The sequence below is a fragment of the Balaenoptera musculus genome, chromosome 10 (assembly GCF_009873245.2).
Source record: "Balaenoptera musculus isolate JJ_BM4_2016_0621 chromosome 10, mBalMus1.pri.v3, whole genome shotgun sequence".
NCBI classification, from domain to species: Eukaryota; Metazoa; Chordata; class Mammalia; order Artiodactyla; family Balaenopteridae; genus Balaenoptera; species Balaenoptera musculus.
In genome coordinates, this window is record NC_045794.1 from 12,178,589 (window position 1) to 12,197,658 (window position 19,070).

At 41.3% G+C, this 19,070-nt stretch overlaps 1 protein-coding gene across 2 annotated transcripts; it reads right to left on the minus strand.

The window, feature by feature from the left end:
* Window positions 1-21: 21 nt before the first annotated feature.
* Window positions 22-18,078, minus strand: ARHGDIB (Rho GDP dissociation inhibitor beta). 2 transcript variants are annotated; one of them, XM_036866606.1, is made up of 6 exons: window positions 17,827-18,078; window positions 8,758-8,941; window positions 7,980-8,063; window positions 5,979-6,055; window positions 2,735-2,798; window positions 22-709 (listed from the first exon to the last, which is right to left on the minus strand). In XM_036866606.1, exons 1-6 carry the CDS (start codon window positions 18,064-18,066, stop codon window positions 510-512), a joined length of 849 nt encoding a protein of 282 aa, XP_036722501.1. In that variant the 5' UTR covers window positions 18,067-18,078; the 3' UTR covers window positions 22-509. The 2 variants fall into 2 exon arrangements, with proteins under 2 accessions (XP_036722501.1, XP_036722502.1); XM_036866607.1 differs by having other exon boundaries at window positions 28-709; window positions 17,946-18,056.
* Between the last annotated feature and the right edge of the window lie 992 nt (window positions 18,079-19,070).

Here is a 19,070-nt window from a genome sequence, read left to right on the forward strand (position 1 = left end):
GAAAGCAAAGAAATGAGGGTCTCAATCTGATCATACAACTGTTTTATTCTTGTACTCTTGTGCTGTTTACAGTGTCTCCCAGTAAAGAAGAACCCCAGTTGGCAGGGAATGTGATTAGGGACCTTCAGTGAACAAGCAGCAACCACAGGAGAATCCAGGGATGGGAGGAGATACAGGGACCCCAGGCAAAAGGACTGTTAGTGCTAGTTTGCCCATTTCCTGGCCTCTAGTTGCTCGAATGGGAATAAAAGAGGGAATATTAAATGACTGTCTGTTGGGATGGAGAACTGGGGAGATCTGGCTATGAGAGGGGATCAGAAGGGTGGGGCAGGATTAAAGCCTGGGTTTTAAGCATCTTGTTCGGGGGACCACTGTGAGAGACAGTGTGGGAGAGGATGCAGCGATAAGAGAAGGTGGAGGTTGCTGGAGAAGGGGCTCAGCTGTGATCAGGGAGGAGGGACGGGGCTCTTCTGGGCGGCAAAGGTAGGGAAAGGGATGGGCAGAGGCGCTCATTCTGTCCAGTCCTTCTTGATGGACAGGCTCCACTCCCAGGTAAGGTGGTCGTGCTTGTCATCATCTGTGAAGAAGGATTTGTTGTGGTAAGTGCCTCGAGCCAGCATGCCCTTGGGGGCCTCCTCAGTTGGAGTCAGAAACTCATACTCCTCTGGCCGAGGTCCGTAGCTGCCAACCATGAATGTTGCTTTATCCACTGGGAAGAAAGAAAAGTTCATTAGGGTGAAAGCCTGGTAGAGCGAAAACAAACTCTGCACACTGGAGAATTTGGAGCACATCTCACTGTGATCAAAGCCAAGAGCAATGGTTTCCAATCCTGGCTAAACACCAGATTTACCTGGGGCAACTTTTTGTTTTCTCTTAAAAACATTTTTTTTAAAAAAATTGGAGTTCTTTTTAATAATACACTATTCTTTGACCCACTCCCAAAGGTTAGTGATCTGCTGGGGGTCCCAAGAATCAGTGTCTTTAAAACACATCACAGCTGATTTTGAGATTCAGGAAGGTGGGGAATCAGTGCCCTAAATCCATGGGGATCAAGACTCTTTTTATGGAGATGTAGCAGATTATACCATAAAAAAAATCTCAGGTGGTCAAAAGGTACAAACTTCCAGTTAAGATAAGTAAGTCCTGGGGGTGTAATGTACAGCATGGTGACCATAGTTAACTGTACTCTAGTGTATATTTGAGAGTTGCTGAGAGAGTTGATATTAAAAGTTCTCAACACGAGAAAAAAGCATTGTAACTATGTGTGGTGATGGGTATTAACTAAACTTTTGGTAATCATTTTGCGATATATACATATATCAGATCATTATGCTATAAGCCTCAAAATGATACAATGTTATATGTCAATTATATCTCCATAAAAAAATATCTCAAACTAGTTGAGACCTGAGTTCTGGCTTCAGCTCTGCAACTACCTAACACTTTGGAGCCTCTCTTTCTTTTCTATATAATGAACTTTAAGGATCTTCTGTCTACAAACTATCATTCTATGAACAGTTGGAGGAGATAAGGTAACAGCTGGGGATCAGAATGAACAGAATTCATGGATGGAATAATTAAATGAAAAGGAAAAACCAATAATTTTGTTAAAAAAAAATAGTGATGAACTGGGACAGATGGTAAAAATAGCTAACCAAAGTTATTAATAGGTAACTGGGATATATACTAAGAATAGTAGGGATTAGAAAGTATAAGTAAAGGTAGGTAGGCAGGCAGGTGACATTTAGTTGGCTGTTGTTTTGAATAAGCTTGGAGGAACAGCTACAGACACGTCATCGACCTCTTGCCCCAGTGAAGCACCACAGCCTTTACGCCCAAAGGAAAATAGGAAACTGAACTATTTTTTCATGAGACTAGGTATTGGAAAGATCAACCAAGATCTTTCAGGTTAACAATCTTCTGTGGCATTTGAGTCACTGAGTGGTTCTCTATGTCATGCAAATTGATCAATGTCTTCCCTAGCCCTCATTGATTGATTTGGAGGAACTGACCTACACATTATTGTTTCACACTTCTGGGGGATGCTGTTTGACACCTTCAGGTAAAAGGGAACTTTACAAGTGCTTCCATCAGCCTTCCACCTTTCTCTTCTCCCTGCCCATATTAATGGAAGACAACTAAAGACAGGTTCCCACGGCATGTACCGCTTAGGTACAACTTGTTAAGAAAACTGCACGTTAAGTAATGTGATATTATTTGTTTCCGTTACAAAGCTTTTCTCAATTCTAGAAAGAGTACTTTTTTCTATTTCTTTGTTTATGAAATTGAGCACTGTTCCCACCCCTCTGCCCTGCCACCTGCCCCCAGTATGCTGCTACCACCTCCCATTGGATAGGTCTTTCCTATCTTGGATTTCCCTGACACCCAGGTTTTATACTCATGAACTGCTTTTTTTTTTTAGTTTTAAGAGTACATTTATGTACTTTGATTCAAACTTATCTTGGTTACTCTTCCCCTTTATAAGTAATAAAGTTGAATTCCAGAAGCTGAATGCTGAAGGTTAGTGGCTGACCCAGTCTTAACTAAGTTTCCTGAATATAGAACTTGCCATTAGTATGTAGGTCAGAAGTATATGTGTGCCTCTCATAGGGTGAGTGTCCACAGCTGTCATCAGATTCTTAAATGAGTCTAGGACTAAAAATTGCTAATAACCTGAAGTTTAAGTGTCAGTGAGAAGCAGAGTTTGGGACAGTGGAAAGTGTGGATACTTTACCTTTCACCCCAGTCCGGTAGGTGTGTTGAACATATTTCAGTCCTGACACAATATCCTTGTTCACCTGTAGGTGGGAAGGATCCAAGCGATTCAGATTAGAGGGTCTTTCATTTTTCCTCATCTTTCATGCTGATCCTACCTAGCTGAGGCTTCTCTGAGGACGAAAGGACTGAAGATTTGGTTCAGAATAAGTTACTACTGTCTTTTAGCATGGTGATGAGGCAGACGTTGGAGAGAGGAGGTCACAAGACTCAACGTTACCAATCTGGTTGTAACTGTCTAATACTGTGATTTTTGGTGTTGGGGAGGGGATAGTTAATTACAACATGGTCTCAATATTTTTCATTATATTTCTCCTTCCTCAATGGTCCAGAGAATGGTCTTGATCTCCCCCTCCCTGATATTACTGGCCAGAAGACCACCCTTGTTTTAGGTTACAAAGGTACTAATGGAAACTACTGTGTAAATATCTGAAAAATCCTAACTTCAGAAATGATCCACCTAGCATATGAAAAACAAACAAAGAGAAAAGTCGTAATGGAAAATCGGGTCTAGAAGATGACTTTGCCTGTAATGTAACTGTGATTGGAGTCTAGAGATGAGGAGATGGGTCACAGGAAAACATCCCACTCATATGTAAATAATGGGTGAAATCCATTTGCATCTGGCAAGTATTTTGGATGGCTGTCATTTTCAGACGTTGTCTGAGATCTTGCCACTTTCCCAAGCCTTTCAAAGAAAATTTACTAAAGCAGAATGAAAATATAGACAGCCCAAGCACTTTGTTTTTCCATAATTCATTCTACCTAGGACTGAACTGGTCTCTCTGTTAATTTTATACAGTGGTCATGTTTATACAAACAAATTAAAGTGGGCATAGCAGCATTAGCTGGATGGCTTGGTTAATTGTTCACCGATGTAAGAATTAAAGCATCTTAAAAATAGTTTCTCCTCAACAATAGGTAGGACTCCCTTTTTGTTTTGGACAGAATAGTTAAAGCAATCTGTCAGTGCTACATTTTGTTTTGTTGGCAATGAGGTAGCATAGCAGTGAATACTGCCAGCTGAGGTTTGAAACTGTCACTCGGTAAAATCTGTAGCATAAACCTACCAAAAGCAGACAGAATGAAAACAGCTTCATTGAAGAAACTGTGATGAAATGAAACCCAAACTTTCTAATTCCTCTGACTTCCACATGTGACTCATAGAAATAGGAAAAATGAATGCATCTTTCTAGAAGTCTCTAAGCTGGTCTTCTGGGCCTAGTAGAAGACGTGGTCTGGTGGTTAAAAGACCAAAACACAGGAATGGTGGCAGACTGGTAAATAAGGGCTTCAAGATAAAGAGACTCCTGTTTTTCTAATGCTGCACAGAGTGTTCATTTAATATAAATATGGTTGAGACAGACAAAAGAAAAGTATAAATATTCCTAGCTATTCTCTTCCTCTGCCTGCACATCCCTCGCAATTGTCTTTTCCACCCCAGGAAAAGACAGTTTACTGAGGGCATGAATAAAAGTGAGAGGCATGGGAATCACATATACCACATCTCCTTGGGAGGCAGAAGGAAAAGGGGGAGAAACTAAAAGAACCATCCCAGTTTTCGGAGAGTGTTGTTAAGTTTTGAGGAAGAAAGAGAAGAACTTTGAGAGCAACTAAGAGAGATAGTGAAAGAGGATTCTAGGATGTGTTGCTGGTGTTATGAATGCAAACTTTCTTGGACATTTTTCAAGAGACATCAATAAAGATTTAAATCACTTTCCAATTACATATTTTCAGTTTTGGACTGGTGTTTCTTCCTCGATCCATGCTGGGACAGGCCACAGGGCAGTTCGACTTTATGTGGGTTACACATAGAGAGTGATCTTTCCCTGTTAGAGACAAGGCCAAATCTCTGAAGTGGATGGGACTTGAAAACTGCTTTCTGTGCCCACCTCCTCCATCGCCTTCATGTGTAACCCTGACTGCCGAGGACCCAACCCCGGCCTTCCCACCCGTGGCAGAAGCCCATGTACCAGACCTTTCCTTCTCATCTTATTCACATCAACATTTTCTTTTTGAATTTTATTTATTGATTTTTATACAGCAGGTTCCTATTAGTTATCTGTCTTATACATATTAGTGTATATGTGTCAATCCCAACTGCTTATTAAATTGAAAAATTAAGGCAGTAGCATTAATGATTCGAAATTGGACTGATGTGAAACCCATTTGAAGCATATTTGGATACAATGCCTTACTAAACTCTCAGGTGCTTTAATAATAAATACAGGAAACAAGTAAGTGACTATTATAGAGTGTCTATTATAGAGTAGGCATCAACAAATATTTTCAGAAGGAAATTATATTGAGGCATATTTGTATGTGGTGGGGAATGATTGTCCATGGACCCTGAATCATATCCTGAACCTTGGAGAAAGAAGGGCTGGTGTGCAAATAGAGAGGGCAGATGGGGTCTTTGTTGGTGGAGCCCAAGCCCTGGAGGAAGTGACCAAGTGGGAGTGAGGGGCAACCAAGGCACATATAAACAATTAAATGCAAACAGTGAATTTCTAACTCATTTGTTTTCAAAGTCAAGGTTACTTTTCTCCTTGATTTTGGCTGCTCACTGGGATATGGGCCTATTCATTCTATGTCAGTTTATCTCCTATTTAGTTTTGCTCTTACTTCTTTACCTGCTCTACAACTAAGTTGTAATTTCCAGTTATTTACCAAGGACCACACCCCGTGGATTTATATATCCTTGAACAATTAGAGCTGAGGCTCTAGCTGTTCTATTTTCTTTTCCTATTAATTTATTCATTCATTTATCTATTTCTCAATAAATAGTCATGAAATATCTACCATTTACAAAGTTTTGCTTGAAATATTGCAAAGAAGGGATAGATAGTCTCTCCCTATCTCAAGGTGTTTAGGCTGAATAGGGGAGAAATGATACAAATGATATAAAACAAAGTAATGTGTGTCTTGTGGATGGGAGTATTAGAAGGTCCCAGGAGAGGGATCCCATTGGCTTCAGTGATCAAGGGAGAGTCCAAGGGAAGGGTCCTGGCTGGAAAAAAGGCATGAAGCAAAGGTGCACCTTTAACAGGTAGAGCCCAGGATTGGGGAGAGGACAGTCTAGGGAAAAAAGAGAAATAAACAAAAAGTATGCCAACGTGATAATGCAAGGAATTTGATTTTTTCTTCCTCTGATTATAGGAAGGATTTAAACTTTATTAAAACATACAAAACCAGATACTTACTTTGAAGTTAATTTTGACTCTATATTCAACACCTTCCTTTAGCACAAAGGTTTCTTTTTTGAGGGCTTCCAGATCCCCTGTAGAAGTGGATTTTGAAACAGTTAATTCTCAGAAGGACATTCACAAGGAGATGAATGAAGTTGAAGCTCCAGAGCCATTTGCTGGGCTCCTCAGAGCAACATGATCCACATGGTCCTCAAGTCAAAGAATGTCTGAGATTAGTTGCTGCACAAACACACATTTGAAATGCCTGAAATCTTGCAGCCAGATGTGAAAGAAATGTGATAGAGCTTTTCCCCAAGTTTGACTGCAACCTTAAGAATATGTAAGACATTATGGTTAAAGACTCTGCCCACACCCTACAAATAAAGAAATAGGAGAAAAATATTATATGAGTGCCAGCTATTTGTTTTTGGAGATTTGTTAGCATTTGTGGTGTTTTCTAGCTTTAAAAAATGTACTCATTTGGTTCCTTTTTATCATTCTGAAAAAAATTCACTTTTGTACTTAATTTTGCTTTTGCATTTGCAATTTCATATCATTTTTCTTAAGGAAAAGGAAACATCACTTAAGTTATAAAAGCTTCAGGCTCCATAAAACAGATCTGCCCCTAATTCCTGTACCCTGGTTAGAGAGGTGATCTTTCTCTGCTCCTCTCCCAATGTGATCCTGTATAATTTGACATTCGAGGTGACTCTGTGAGTGTGTGTGTGTGTGTGTGTGTGTGTGTGTATGTTTTGCACAGTTCTGTGCAGCTGCTTCATGTACAGAGTTGGTACCAGAATCCTATGTATACATCTGGGATTCACCTCCATAGCTTTTTTGTGACAGAAAACTGAATTTGGTTTTCTTGCTGCTGGGAAAAGAGGACAGAGACCAAGTTTTCCCTGCAATATCATCAAGCCCTTCTGAACAGAGCAGGTTTCCTTAGCGCTAATTCAGACCTTATCTTGCAAAATGACGGTTGTACCTGGTAACTTTACGCAATTTCGCACAGGAAGAGGTCTGAGGTCCGATGAGAGAAAGAGAGAGAGAGTTTCTCTCTGGGAGAGATGCTAGAACATGGAGGTAGTTGAATGTGTGCTCTAATGATTTCGGTTGAATAGGAAGTGTGTCTTAGCCTCCAATTTCCTCTCTCTGACAAAAAGCCCATATAAGGTAAAGAGTGGATGTGTCCTGTGTGAGGGGAACCACCTTGTTGCTAAGCCTACTGTTCTAGAGTCATGCTTTATTCTGTCTCATGAGTCCATTTTTTGAATCTGGTAATAATTTTTTGTTTTTTACTAAAGACCTGCCTTTCATGCCCCCAACCCCTAGCTCGGTGGCCCTTTCCTCATTCCTCCTAGTTGCCAATTTTCCCCAAATCACCCACCTTCCCCGTCTCTCCTCATTTCCTCCAGACCTAAGTCTCAGGAAAGGACCTGACCCTTGTCACAACAAAGTGAAAGAAAATAACATGTTAATTTGTATATCTTTAGTGGGGGAAGTTGCTTCTTTAAAAGAATCAGAGCTTTAAGTTAAATAATGTTTATTTAACAGTGGAATTCCTAGCATTATTCAGGAGGTCTTAGATTGCTTCCTGTCTTCAGGTAAGTTCTGTAGCTGATGTAAGGTCAATATTTTCTCTGATGTTTAGATTATATAAATATTACCATTTCAGAAGCATACAGCTTGCTTCTTAACATTTCCATCAGCAGTCTTTTTACACAAATAGTAATTCTCCTGCTACCATGTGGAGATAAAAATCTGAAATAAATATGATATAGGTAGCTATATCCAGTACTTACACCTGACCGCTTTTCAATTAGAGACAGAGATTGGGCTTTTCATTAAGCACAGTAAATACTGTGAAAACTATGATTTGTGAACTGGTCTCAGCATACCTTACTAGAATTCACTTTACTAGGATTTTTCTTTTTTTTTGCTGGGACAGAGGACAAAAACCAGTTTACCCAGTGATGCCATTAGGCCCCACTGAACAGAAAAGATGTGTCCACTTACCAGTGAGGTCCATGGTGATTGGTCCTGGGGCACTTTCACAAACCAGGGTAAGACGGGTGACAGTGACATTGGGGGCTGTTGGGTCTGCAGGATTCAAAAGGGAATGTAAGCACAGAGAGGAGGTATTTACATACTCTGTGTGTGTGTGTGTGTGTGTGTGTGTGTGTGCATTTCAAGTAGGAGAGAGAGAAGATAAAAAAGAAAAGGGATATCTCCATCTGGAGGAGAAATAGAAATGGAAGTGGCAGATTCACCATGCTTGGTCTTAGTGGCCTTATAAATTCCAGTGATGCTATTTCTGCTTCAGGTACTTGTAGGTCCATCTCAATCATCAATAGCAGACATTTCCTGAGTGGCTATGGGTACTCTGTTGGTTAGTCACGGCCCATCCATATCTTTGGGCCATGTCTTAGTCCGCCATTGCATATGTGTATGTGGAAGAGATGGTTATTTAGGTAAGGAGTGAGAAAGAGAAAGAGAAGAAAGAGAGAGAATGTGAACAATCGTGGAGAAAATGCAATTCTGAGTGGTAGTCTGAAATTCCTTCTAAACCCTCCCTATGTGTTATTTTTATCTATTTCAATGTCAACTTGCACCTTATCTCGAAAGTAAACATAATTATCTGGTCCATAATTTGATTCGGCACATAGAGATTGCACCTCACTCACTTAACCCTGGAAGCACTTGGTACACTTTCCTTTGCAACTGCTCCTGAGTAGCTGAAATGTCTGCCTTGTCAGTGCCCCTCCACCTGCCCCCCATCTCCGCACACACACACCTGCTACCACAGGACCGTCCCCCAGGAGCGTTTTCTTGTACTTAGTTAGACTTTCATCATCTTTGTCCATCTCCTGCAGCTCCTTCAGGGACTTCTGTGGTGGAGGCTTGTAATTGAGCTTGCCATCCAGCTCCTCCTCCTCCTCCTCCAGGTGTGGTTCTGGGGCCTTTTCAGTCATTTTGATCTACAGAGAGAGGGAGGGAGAGAAAGAAAGAGAGAGAGAGATGACGGTCTATTAGCCAAAAGTCAGTGGATATGAAGGATGTTTGTGGGGCTGTTCTTAGCATTATTTTTGCCAGAATGAACTTGTGCAATTGTCCGTGATTTTCCAGATTTTCCGCTAATTCAGCCTCATTCTAGTTCACAAAATAAGAATATAATGCATTCCAGGCTTTCCTTTCACATGCCTGAATGTTACCACACTGTGACGGGTCCCTCCCGTTCACTGAATGAAACTGACAGAAAATAAGTAACTCTTTGGGAGTTCTGTAAAACAAGTGAAACAACATAGCACAAGCTGCCCCGGACAATAATGAGTGGCCCTAGTTCATATACTTATAGAAATTATCACAGTCCTCCAAATCCAGCCAGCCTTGCCTGTGTCAAAGTGCTCAGGGTGTACAATCCCAGTTATGATGGTTTCAAGTACATGCGAAAAAAAGTTAGCTCTTTCCCATTCATTGAATCTTTCCCTGAACTCCTGCAAGAGCTCAAAGGTTACTCATGAGAAGTTGTAGGTCCCTGTGATACCTGCCTGAGTGTCTGATTGGTTTTCACCCCACACTGCTAATAATTCCTTGAGGGCAGGTACTAAGTGTTGTGTTTCTCTTGAATTTCCCAAGACACTGGAATAGTTCAGCCATTTTATAAGCGTTCATTCATTGACTTAATAGGTTCTATATATAAAGATCTTCTGTTCTTTGGAAATGACACAAAATAACAAAGGACTCTAAATTCCTCCAGACAAATTGTAACTGTGTCTTTAGTACCTTCTATCCATTTCCGCTTCCCTTTTAGTACCTCTCTACCCTCTCGAGATTTCCCCTGACCTTATGCTCTAAGACCTCGCCTGGGCATACTCTGGGGTCTGTCTTCTTCCATCATCATTTATATTTACTTGTTTTGTGTTAAAACATTGAGGGAAGATCTAATAAAATTATTCACACTTAAGTGTTGATGAATGAATAATAAATTTTAAAATTATTCCTCTTAGGGCATGTATACTCAGAGCTTTTCAGAGCTGAAATGAACCTTAGAGGTAATATATTCCAAACCCTAATTTAATCATTGAGAACCTTGAAACCCAGAGGTTAAGAGAATTGCCCAAGTTCACATAGCTGGGTGAGATGCCATGTCTTAATAAAGAGGAAGAAATCTCTACTGGAAGAATTTCAGGCCCCATGGCTGGCAGCAATGGAGCTATTTGGGGAAACAAGGGAGATATTTGGAGAAGGAGATAATGTCCTGATTTCCTTTTGTTCTGCTCTGAGGGTAACTCTCTTCCCTGTCTTGGGTAAAGGCTTTAGTGCTCGGAAGTGGCAGAACACTAAGAAAATACCTATCACATCTCATCCTGAGTGACTCTTCAAATCTCTATAAAGTCCCCTGAGAGTGAAGCTGTGTCTGGCCAAAATCAGTTATGGTTTTGAGTCTCAATGTCACTATTACTGGCAACAGGAAGAAAAATAATTTGGAAGTGAAGCCAAACAAAAGCAGTTTTAACAGAATAAAAAAAGGAAAGGAAAAGAAATCATATCTCCTGGCTCATCAATCCTCTTCCAGCAAAATAACAAGCCAAACACTGTGACTCCTGATCAACTCTGAAAACAGTATTGCAATGCCCAGGTCCGCTTCCTGTGTAGGAAGGAAGCATGTAGGCCTGTTCCTATGGCAACTCTTGCTTCAGCTACAGAACCAGCTCCACTCAGAGTTGAGCCTCTAGAGAAGATCACAATAAACAGAGTGACTAACTCAACTCATGTTACAAACAACACTCAGGGAAAGTGAATGAACTGGTTGGAAAAACAATGAAGGATGCAGTGGGTGGAGGTCGTAGGTTGTGGGTAGTTTAAGGACAACCATTAAGCCACACATAAAGAGCAACCCAGAGGAGACTAATCAGATGAGACAGGTTCTCCTCTGGAGCCTGACCAGATATCCAGGGTAGAGGTCACATAAGAAACCTGCAGACAGAGCATCAGTAAAGCTATCTACAGATGAAAGCATCTCAACCCCCATAGGCAGGACTTTCTGGAATATATCGCTTGGTTCTAACAAGTCATGTGCTTGAAGTTTGACCATGAGATGATGACATCACAGTAGATCAAGGTGACTTTAATAACCTAGGGAATTGTAATTCTGCACCCTCCAATCTCAATTTTGAAAAGAGAGAGAGAGAGATAGAGACAGAGACAGAAAGACAGAGACAGAGAGACAGAGAGAGAGAAAGATCTGGTCTAGGACAGCATTTGCTAACTTCTCACACTGTAATCATTGACAAGTCAATTTAACTGTCATCTAGAGCTTGATCTTTTCATTAGTGAATCTGAGACTTGTGTCACTTTTAAATTTCCTTGATTCATTAGAGATACAATAGTTGCTCTATAAAAATGAGCCAAAAATTTATTTAAAGACATTGAAGATCAGAGGATAATGTGGGATTACTATATGAAATTGTGGAAGTCAAAAGGAGGAAATTCGGGACTACATGAAAATAATTTGGTCTAATTATATAGCATAAAAAAAAAAGAGATATGAAGTCAGATGACCCCAAACCAGTTCACTCTGGAGAGCTGATTGGAAGAAAAGATGAAAATGTTATAATATGGCAAATAAAAGACTGGAAACCACTTCTCAGGGAAAGGCCTTTTAAAAGCAAAATTAAGGTCACAAATATTTGATGAGCATCTAGTATTTACAAGACACTGTACTTTAGCACATACTGATATTTAAGTTATTCTCCAAAGTGGAGAAAACGCTGGAGGAAGAGCAATCTAGCCATATCAAAAAAGCCCAGCTCGTTTGACTGATGGTTCTTAATCTTTTTGGAGATTACAAAGCTCTTTAAAAATTGGGTAAGGGTCACGGTCCTTATAAAAGGAAAAAAGGAAAAAGTCCATGAAATTGTGCATGCAGTACAGGGGTTCATGGACTCCTAAAGTCCTTTGTAGATTCTACTGAAGTCCATGATTAAGAACATGACCTTGAAACTGTAACTTTTGGAAACAATGAAGCAGAGCATTGAGTGTTAAAGGGGAAGCTTGCTTGTCTCTGAAGCCTGGCCAGACCAATGGCACAACTCAGCCTCAAGCCAAGGATCCTGTCTGTGAACCTGAAACGTTGGCCCTCAGAAGCAGGAGAAGATACCAGGTAACATCTGGATCTGACCACAAGCCCAGCAGAAGAGCGACGGTGCACAGGGGGCAGTTTTAGGGAAGAGTTCTGGGTCAATCTATTTGATTTTGGATAATTATTCCCTCACTGAACTAGGCCTCATCATACATGAGTTCTCATTCTGGCTTTGCCACTAACTAGCTGTAACCCTGTGAGCAAATGTTCCAACTGCTGTGATCTTCCTTTCCTCATCTTGGGAAGTGAGGGGTTAGGGCAGACCATCTCTAGGTGCTTTCCTTTTCTAAGGCCTTTACCTGTAGTCAAGTGTCAGCTAAATTGCCATTCAGTTACCGTATTTCACCGGTGTATATAAGAGACTACCTACCTCTGTTTTACTATTTCAAATTTATGTGAATTCCCCAAAGATCCTACGTTTTCAATTTCACAGTTCATTTCCGGGGAACTTCAGATTCTCCCAAAGCCCCAACTGGTTTATATATCTTGACAATGGTTTCCCAGACTACCTGTGTGTGTATATTGAACTACAAATACAATTTTCTTTTTTTTTTTTTTTTTTATAATTTTTACTGTTTTTTTTTTTTTTGGCCGCACCGTGCAGCTTGCAGGATCTCAGTTCCCTGACCAGGGGTTGAACCCGGACCATGGCAGTGAAAGCCCGGAATCCTAACCACTAGGCCACCAGGGAACTCCCTCATTTTTCTCTTTTCCATTTTATGGGTGCTGCTGAAGTGAGAATAGGAATTTTATGGAAATTCCAGACTTTTTTCTAATCTCATCATCTAAAGAACAGCTGGTTTTGTAATTGATGATAATAATTCTAACAGTTATCACACATAGTGCTAAATGCTGTCTTGAGGATTATCTCATTTAGTCCTCACCACAACCCTAAGGACGGCCGTTATCATCATTCCCTTCTACAGATCAGGAAACTAAAGGTGAGGTAAGTAACTTGCCCAAGAAGACTTGTGGTGTAAGCGGCAGAATGAATATCTGAGCCCGGGTGGTCTGACCTGAGGCTCTACGCTCTGTCGCTCCAGCTGTCTTTATTAAGAAGTAATAATGAAACTGGAGAGCTCTGGAGAGCTCGTTGGTCATTGTGGGAATCTCCCCGGGGGGTGCACAGGCAGAGGTAAGTGCTGCTTTGCAAAACTCTGCAGGGCGGCTTTAGCAAGTCAGGGAAGTGTCACATAAAGAGGGTTTCGGTGCAACTAGGCTCCGTGTCCCCTTGCGCAAGTCACTGAACCTCTGTTCCAGTTTTGGCCTCTGCAAAATGAAATCGTTGTGTTAAAAGATCTCTGAGACCCCCTTCATAATTCAATGACCCTAATGCTCCTTAAGTTAAAGAAGCCTGTAAAACAAGAAAGGGAAAGAGGAAGTGGAGGTGAGGTTGGGGAGAACCCAGCCCATGAGCATAGAACGTTCTTGTTGGGGTCTGCTCCCCTTCCTCTGCAGCTCACCCCCTGTTCCACAAAGAGCAGGGTTGTTTTGTTTGTTTGTTTCTTTGTAGGTTGTTTTTGACTTTGGTTCTTTACACAGTAGAAGTGAAATGGAGAATTATCAATTTTAGATTTCATAAGGCCCCAAAGCACACACGCTTTTTTTTTTTTATGTGCTCACCACTCTAGTTATCTATTTCCTGCTTCACAGATGCCTACACATGTGAATTTTCACAGCAAACCCTCACACACCCATGTTTAGTATTCAGTGAAACAGTGCCAAGCTTTAGATGGGCTGAGGCAGGAACTTAATCCTCTCAGGCTCAATTAAAATGCCAAATTAAATTAGGGTGGGTACTCATGGCATGAGTATAACATAGCACAAATCAGTGTTTTTGCTTACAAATTCAGTGAAATTTCCAAGACACTGAAAGTGAAATGCACTTAAGAATTTACCAGTCTCCAGGATGGAGCACACTCTTCTGGTCCATTAATGCAGTTCTAAATAAGTGGAGGGCAAGAAAAGGTAAAACTCTTGAGTTTAGATGAAACAAATCACCTGGTTAATTCATAGAAAGATGACCCTGTATGTCTCCTGGAACTTGAGCTTCGAGACCGATGGACCAGAAATTCAAAATGTGTATCCATGATTGACTTTTTATGGGACTTAAGCCAGTTATTAACCTCATTGAGCCCAAGTTTTTCCACCAGTAAAGTGGGAATAATAATCTTTCTTTACAGGGTGGGAGAAAACATGAAAAGTTCTTGGACTATCCTGGTCACTAGTAGATGCTCAATAACACTCTGTTCCCTTTGTCTCCTCCCTTCCTGGTGACGTTGTCTGTTTTGCTACAGTTTCAGCTTCAGCAAGGGAACTGGCTGCCAGACACCAATGCTTTCTTTTGGATCTGCAGTGTTGACAAGGTCCTCTCCTTCCTTCTTAAAAATAGATTTTGTCTCTTTGAGGAGTAGGAAAGAGACAAGAAGTTCTGGGAATTGCAAGGATTGTTTATGAACTGAGTCAGCTGTAAAATGGGACTGTCACTATTATATTTATTTAAAAAGCAATTTAATTTTAGATTCTATTTATTGCTCTCTTTCATAAGTGAAGCCAGGGGTCACTCTGTGAATGATGGGAAATGACAGGAGACACAGGCGCAGCTAATGGAGAGAATTCCCTCTGGCTCTGGAGCAAAGTACAGTGGAGACTTAACTCATGCCCCAAAGTTGCCAGATCATGCTTCTAGATGCACAGGCCGGGAGTATTAGATAAAAGAGTAAAGTTGAGGGAGAGAGAGAGATAATGTGGGAAGTAACAGAAGTAGGGGATTCCCATCAGAGAAGTACCTATGTGAGCATCAGCACTCCCTTTCATCCCTGACATCTTCACTTCCCGATGTCCAGGATATGCCCACTTTCCCCAAATCTGGGGTTGTAGCTTTACAGCGGGTCATGGAGAGCTGGACCATCTCAGAGCTAGTTGAGGAGGATTTGGGTCTGCTTTGCTGCCTACGTGGTAATTCGGCTCATTTGGGGGAATCCAAGTTTATCCTTCGGGACACCAGAAGTTGTCTTGGTTCTGGATTCCTTTCTGGGGTGTCACTATTCCCTAGTGACCTAGAGGAATTGGTGCTTCCAGGGCTTCTCAGAGCTGCTCTCTACCACCTCCGCCCCACCAAGATCATCTGAAACTGCAGTGCTGGATGAGAGGAACCAACCCAATGCCTGACAGGACAGTGTCTTGTTACATACAATAAACATTAAGATCAATCAGAGGAGGATACAGATTCCTAGAAGCAGAATTCTTTAGCATTTCCCTTGAAATAATTATTTCCCAAGAAATAATACATCATTCCTTCCTGGACTTTCATAGTACAGTTGGTCCTCTGCTGATACTGAGGGCACGGGACTCAGAGCATCCGTGGATTTTAGTATCAAGGAAGAAGGCGGGTGGTCCTAGCGCCAATGCCCCGTGGACACCCAGATTCATATGCAAAAGGAGAGAGAACTCAGCGGATGCATTCAACTTTCCTGAGCCTCTACTGTGTGAAGTCACCCTACTTCCACAAACATTCATCTGAAATAATGCTCAAAGAAAATTGCATTAAGGCAGCCATTATTGGGCAAAAGACTACACTGCAATTACTCGATCCATTCACAGAGGTTGTAAATTAAGCATGAAAAGTTAGACAGAAGTAGACACGATTTTTATAAGCACAATTGGTGAATATCAGCGCCTCTAAGAAAACCCAAGTGAATTTTTACCAGCTCTGGCTGTGGAAACCAGAGTGTGTGCAAACCAGCAGGGAGGGACTCAGTGATTCTTCATTGAATGGATAAATGTCGAAGCTTCAGGAGTAACATGAGACCCATCTCTGGGGGTGCCAGTATGGACTCTAACGCAAGATCCTGGGTGACAGTAACACTGACCCAGGAACAAGGGTGCTCAAAATGTGGGATTAAAGAATATTTCTTCCATGGGCATTTCCTAAAATGTCCCTCTGAGGCATTGTAGCTACTGGTTCTTTTTTGCACCAGTGTGTGACCTTAGGCAAGTCATTGAACACTTCTGAGCCTTCCTGCCTTCACTGTGTCCTCTCAGAATTCAGATTTATAAATTTCTCATACCAGACCTGACACGTAGAAGGCCCTCCACGTAAGTTGTTTCTCTTTCTCTATCTGCTTAATTTTTACTCCCCCCAAGGCACCTCTCTTCCTGCCAGCTGAAGTCTGGAATTTATTGTGCTCCCATGAATTGGTCAGGGCCCTCATCTTTCCATCAGATTGACTCTGCTGTTCCGACCTTCCACTGAAAACAGAACCTTGACATTGCTCAGAGGATACTTCCTGAGGGACAAACTCACGGTCTCCCAAATGAGGACCAAATTCCAATGCCTGGAAGATGCCAGCCTTTGTTCGGCTATAACCTGGTTATTCCACGTGTGCTGGATCTGGGCGGTATGCATGGGGAATGAACTATTCTCTCAGAAGTCCACACATCTCAGGAAATAATACGATGATCTTACTATGTCTGTGTCATATCTGGATTTGGGAGGGATCTTTCCTTATAAATGTAATGAGACAAAGCAATGGCGAGGGTGAATGATGGTTGCCTACGACTGAACTCTCTGGGGCCAGCACAGACCGCTTGATTTCCTTTGCTTGATCATTCCTGCGCTGCGGCTCCAACATGCTAACCCTGAATTCAGTGGTTCTTGGTCTCTACGTGAAGGGGCGACTATGGGACCTCCGTGTAGGAGCAATCTGCTTTCCTCCACCCTGAGCAGAACAGCTCAGAGTTTATCAGACCCATGCCACAAGTTACCCTAGGTCCAGAGTTTAATTACAGACCACTTTCTGAAACATGCTGCCTAGGACATCCTCTAAAAAGGAAGAAAGTATTTCAGGTCACACCTAAAGCACTTCTCATGGCTGCCAAATTCAGACCCTGACATTTTGAAGGCCCACTGACTGGGGGTCCTCTCTGAGCCCACTTGGATTTTTCTAGAATGTATCTCTTAATAAATTGTTTGGTGTCTTCTGTGTTTGCTTTTAGTTCTCTCAGAGGTAAAGAGCTGGTCTTTGGCAACAACAGCACTTATCTTTTTGCCCATCTCATTGGCTTTTGCTAGTGGTAGAAATGCTATCTATCCCTGTAGAGGGATGAGTGAATAGCCATGCTCCCCCCCTGGATAATTAAATCGCACTGTACCCTAGGGGAGGCTTTCATTATGCATTACTCTTATATCCCCAGAAAATTCTTCAGTGGAAAAGAGCTTAATATTTGACAACTTTGAACCTTTTTTTTTTTTTCTTTTCAACCAGTCTCTTTAAAGTCTGCCTATAAACAGGAAACCACACATCTCCACCCCAGCACCAACCCACCATCTACCAACGCGTTTCGTATCAGTTTGGATCTACAGTCTTTTTGCTTCTGAGCTTGGCCAGATGCCGGCTCCAACCTTGTAGGAACCTGGCCAGGCACACCCAGTGGTTACACTCAGAGTCCTTTTCCAAGACATCCAGAATTTATCTCCTGGGCTGCAGCACTCGCCCTCCCTCACCGAGGTGCCTCGCCTGAGTCACTGCTGCCACTCCCTGCTCTGACTTCCCCTTCTCTGCAGCCTCCTTAGTACTTTCTTTTCATAAAGTTTGTTTTAAAGAGGCACAGCCCCTCTCAAAAAAATAAACCGTAGAGGACTGTAGTCTGGTGTAGAGATTCCTCCGTTTGTCTGTGCTCACCTGTAGCCTCCCCTACCCTGAAGGTATTTCAACTTACATTCAGGGGTTCACGTCTCCGTCCTGGGTGCCTCTGTCTCTCAAGGCTGACTTCTGAGTACTGGCAGTTAGAACAGGAAGGAAGTTGTGAGAAAAAAAAAAAAAAAGTTTTAAACCTACTTGAAGAGGAAACCCTGGGCTGTCTCAAATCCTGTTCCTCTGCGCTGTGTATCTCTTGATCAGCCAACTCTGAACAGCATTCCTGACAATTCATGGCACATGTGAGAGCACGGCCACCCATGTGAACACGGATATATCTGAGTGTGCAGACAAGGGCCTGGAGCTTATAACTGTGCGTCCTATGAATAATTGTGTGGATATGTCTAAAAATCAAGTCATTTCAGTGCATACGCTTCTGAGGCAAGTAATCTAAAACCAGTAGCAGAAAATTCGCATAGGCCTTACTTTGTATCACTAACTTCTGTTCCTTTGGGGTCTCTGCCAGCTTCCTTATCAGCCAGATATTTTGAAAGTTAGCTGGCAGTGAATGCAGGGTGCTAAGAAATTATGAATTTTAACTACATGTATTTAGCCCTAAATCTTAAAATTTGTCCTCAAACTGAGCTTTAGAGTTTTGTTGGTCATAATTTCAAGATGTAGCGTGTATTCCAGCACAAACTATCAAATGTTATTTATTGTAGTTTTCACTAATTTTTCTTTTAAATTAAAAGAAGCCAAAGCACTGTTTTGATTAAACCTAAGAATGCAGATTACAAAATAAAACTTCATTAATTCATAGTCTTCTAACTCAGAACTTGTTATAATTTAATAAGTGCTAAAACTGACTTTGTACCTTATTTGAGGAAATGGCTTGTGAAGTAATTTAAATGGGAACAAGTTTCAGAGGCCATATTTAAATCATTTGAGGGAACAAACAGTTTTTAAAGCACCCAAGCCACGTTTTCACTAGACATTTCCATTGTTGCTGCTAATAATAAATGCTTATTTATATTAATATTTCAATATTCAGTATTTACATTGTTCTAATATGTTTAGAGCTGACAAATTATGCAAATATATTTGGAGAAACTGACATTTATTTTGTAGTCATTTAAATGTAGTGCATTTTGTTCACTTCATTTAGTAAATTGATGCCACCAGCTAGATCTTATCCTTAGTCAATGGAACTGAAATAAATAAGGAGGTGGTGGTGATTTGATGGGAGAAAAGAGATTAATCTAGAAAAATATGAAAAGGAAAACAGTATAGAATTAAAATTAATAAAAGTGAGGAAAACCAAATACA

Bases quoted from the DNA above. Each gene is read 5' to 3' on its own strand.
- ARHGDIB (XM_036866606.1), bottom strand. From the start codon at position 18,066: ATGGGTGGCCGTGCTCTCACATGTGCCATGAATTGTCAGGAATGCTGT. The intron at 8,942-17,826 runs GTAAGTTGAAAT...CTCTCTCTGTAG, and splicing joins GGAGACGTGAACCCCTGAAT to ATCAAAATGACTGAAAAGGC. The intron at 6,056-7,979 runs GTAAGTGGACAC...CCACTTCTACAG, and splicing joins AATCACCATGGACCTCACTG to GGGATCTGGAAGCCCTCAAA.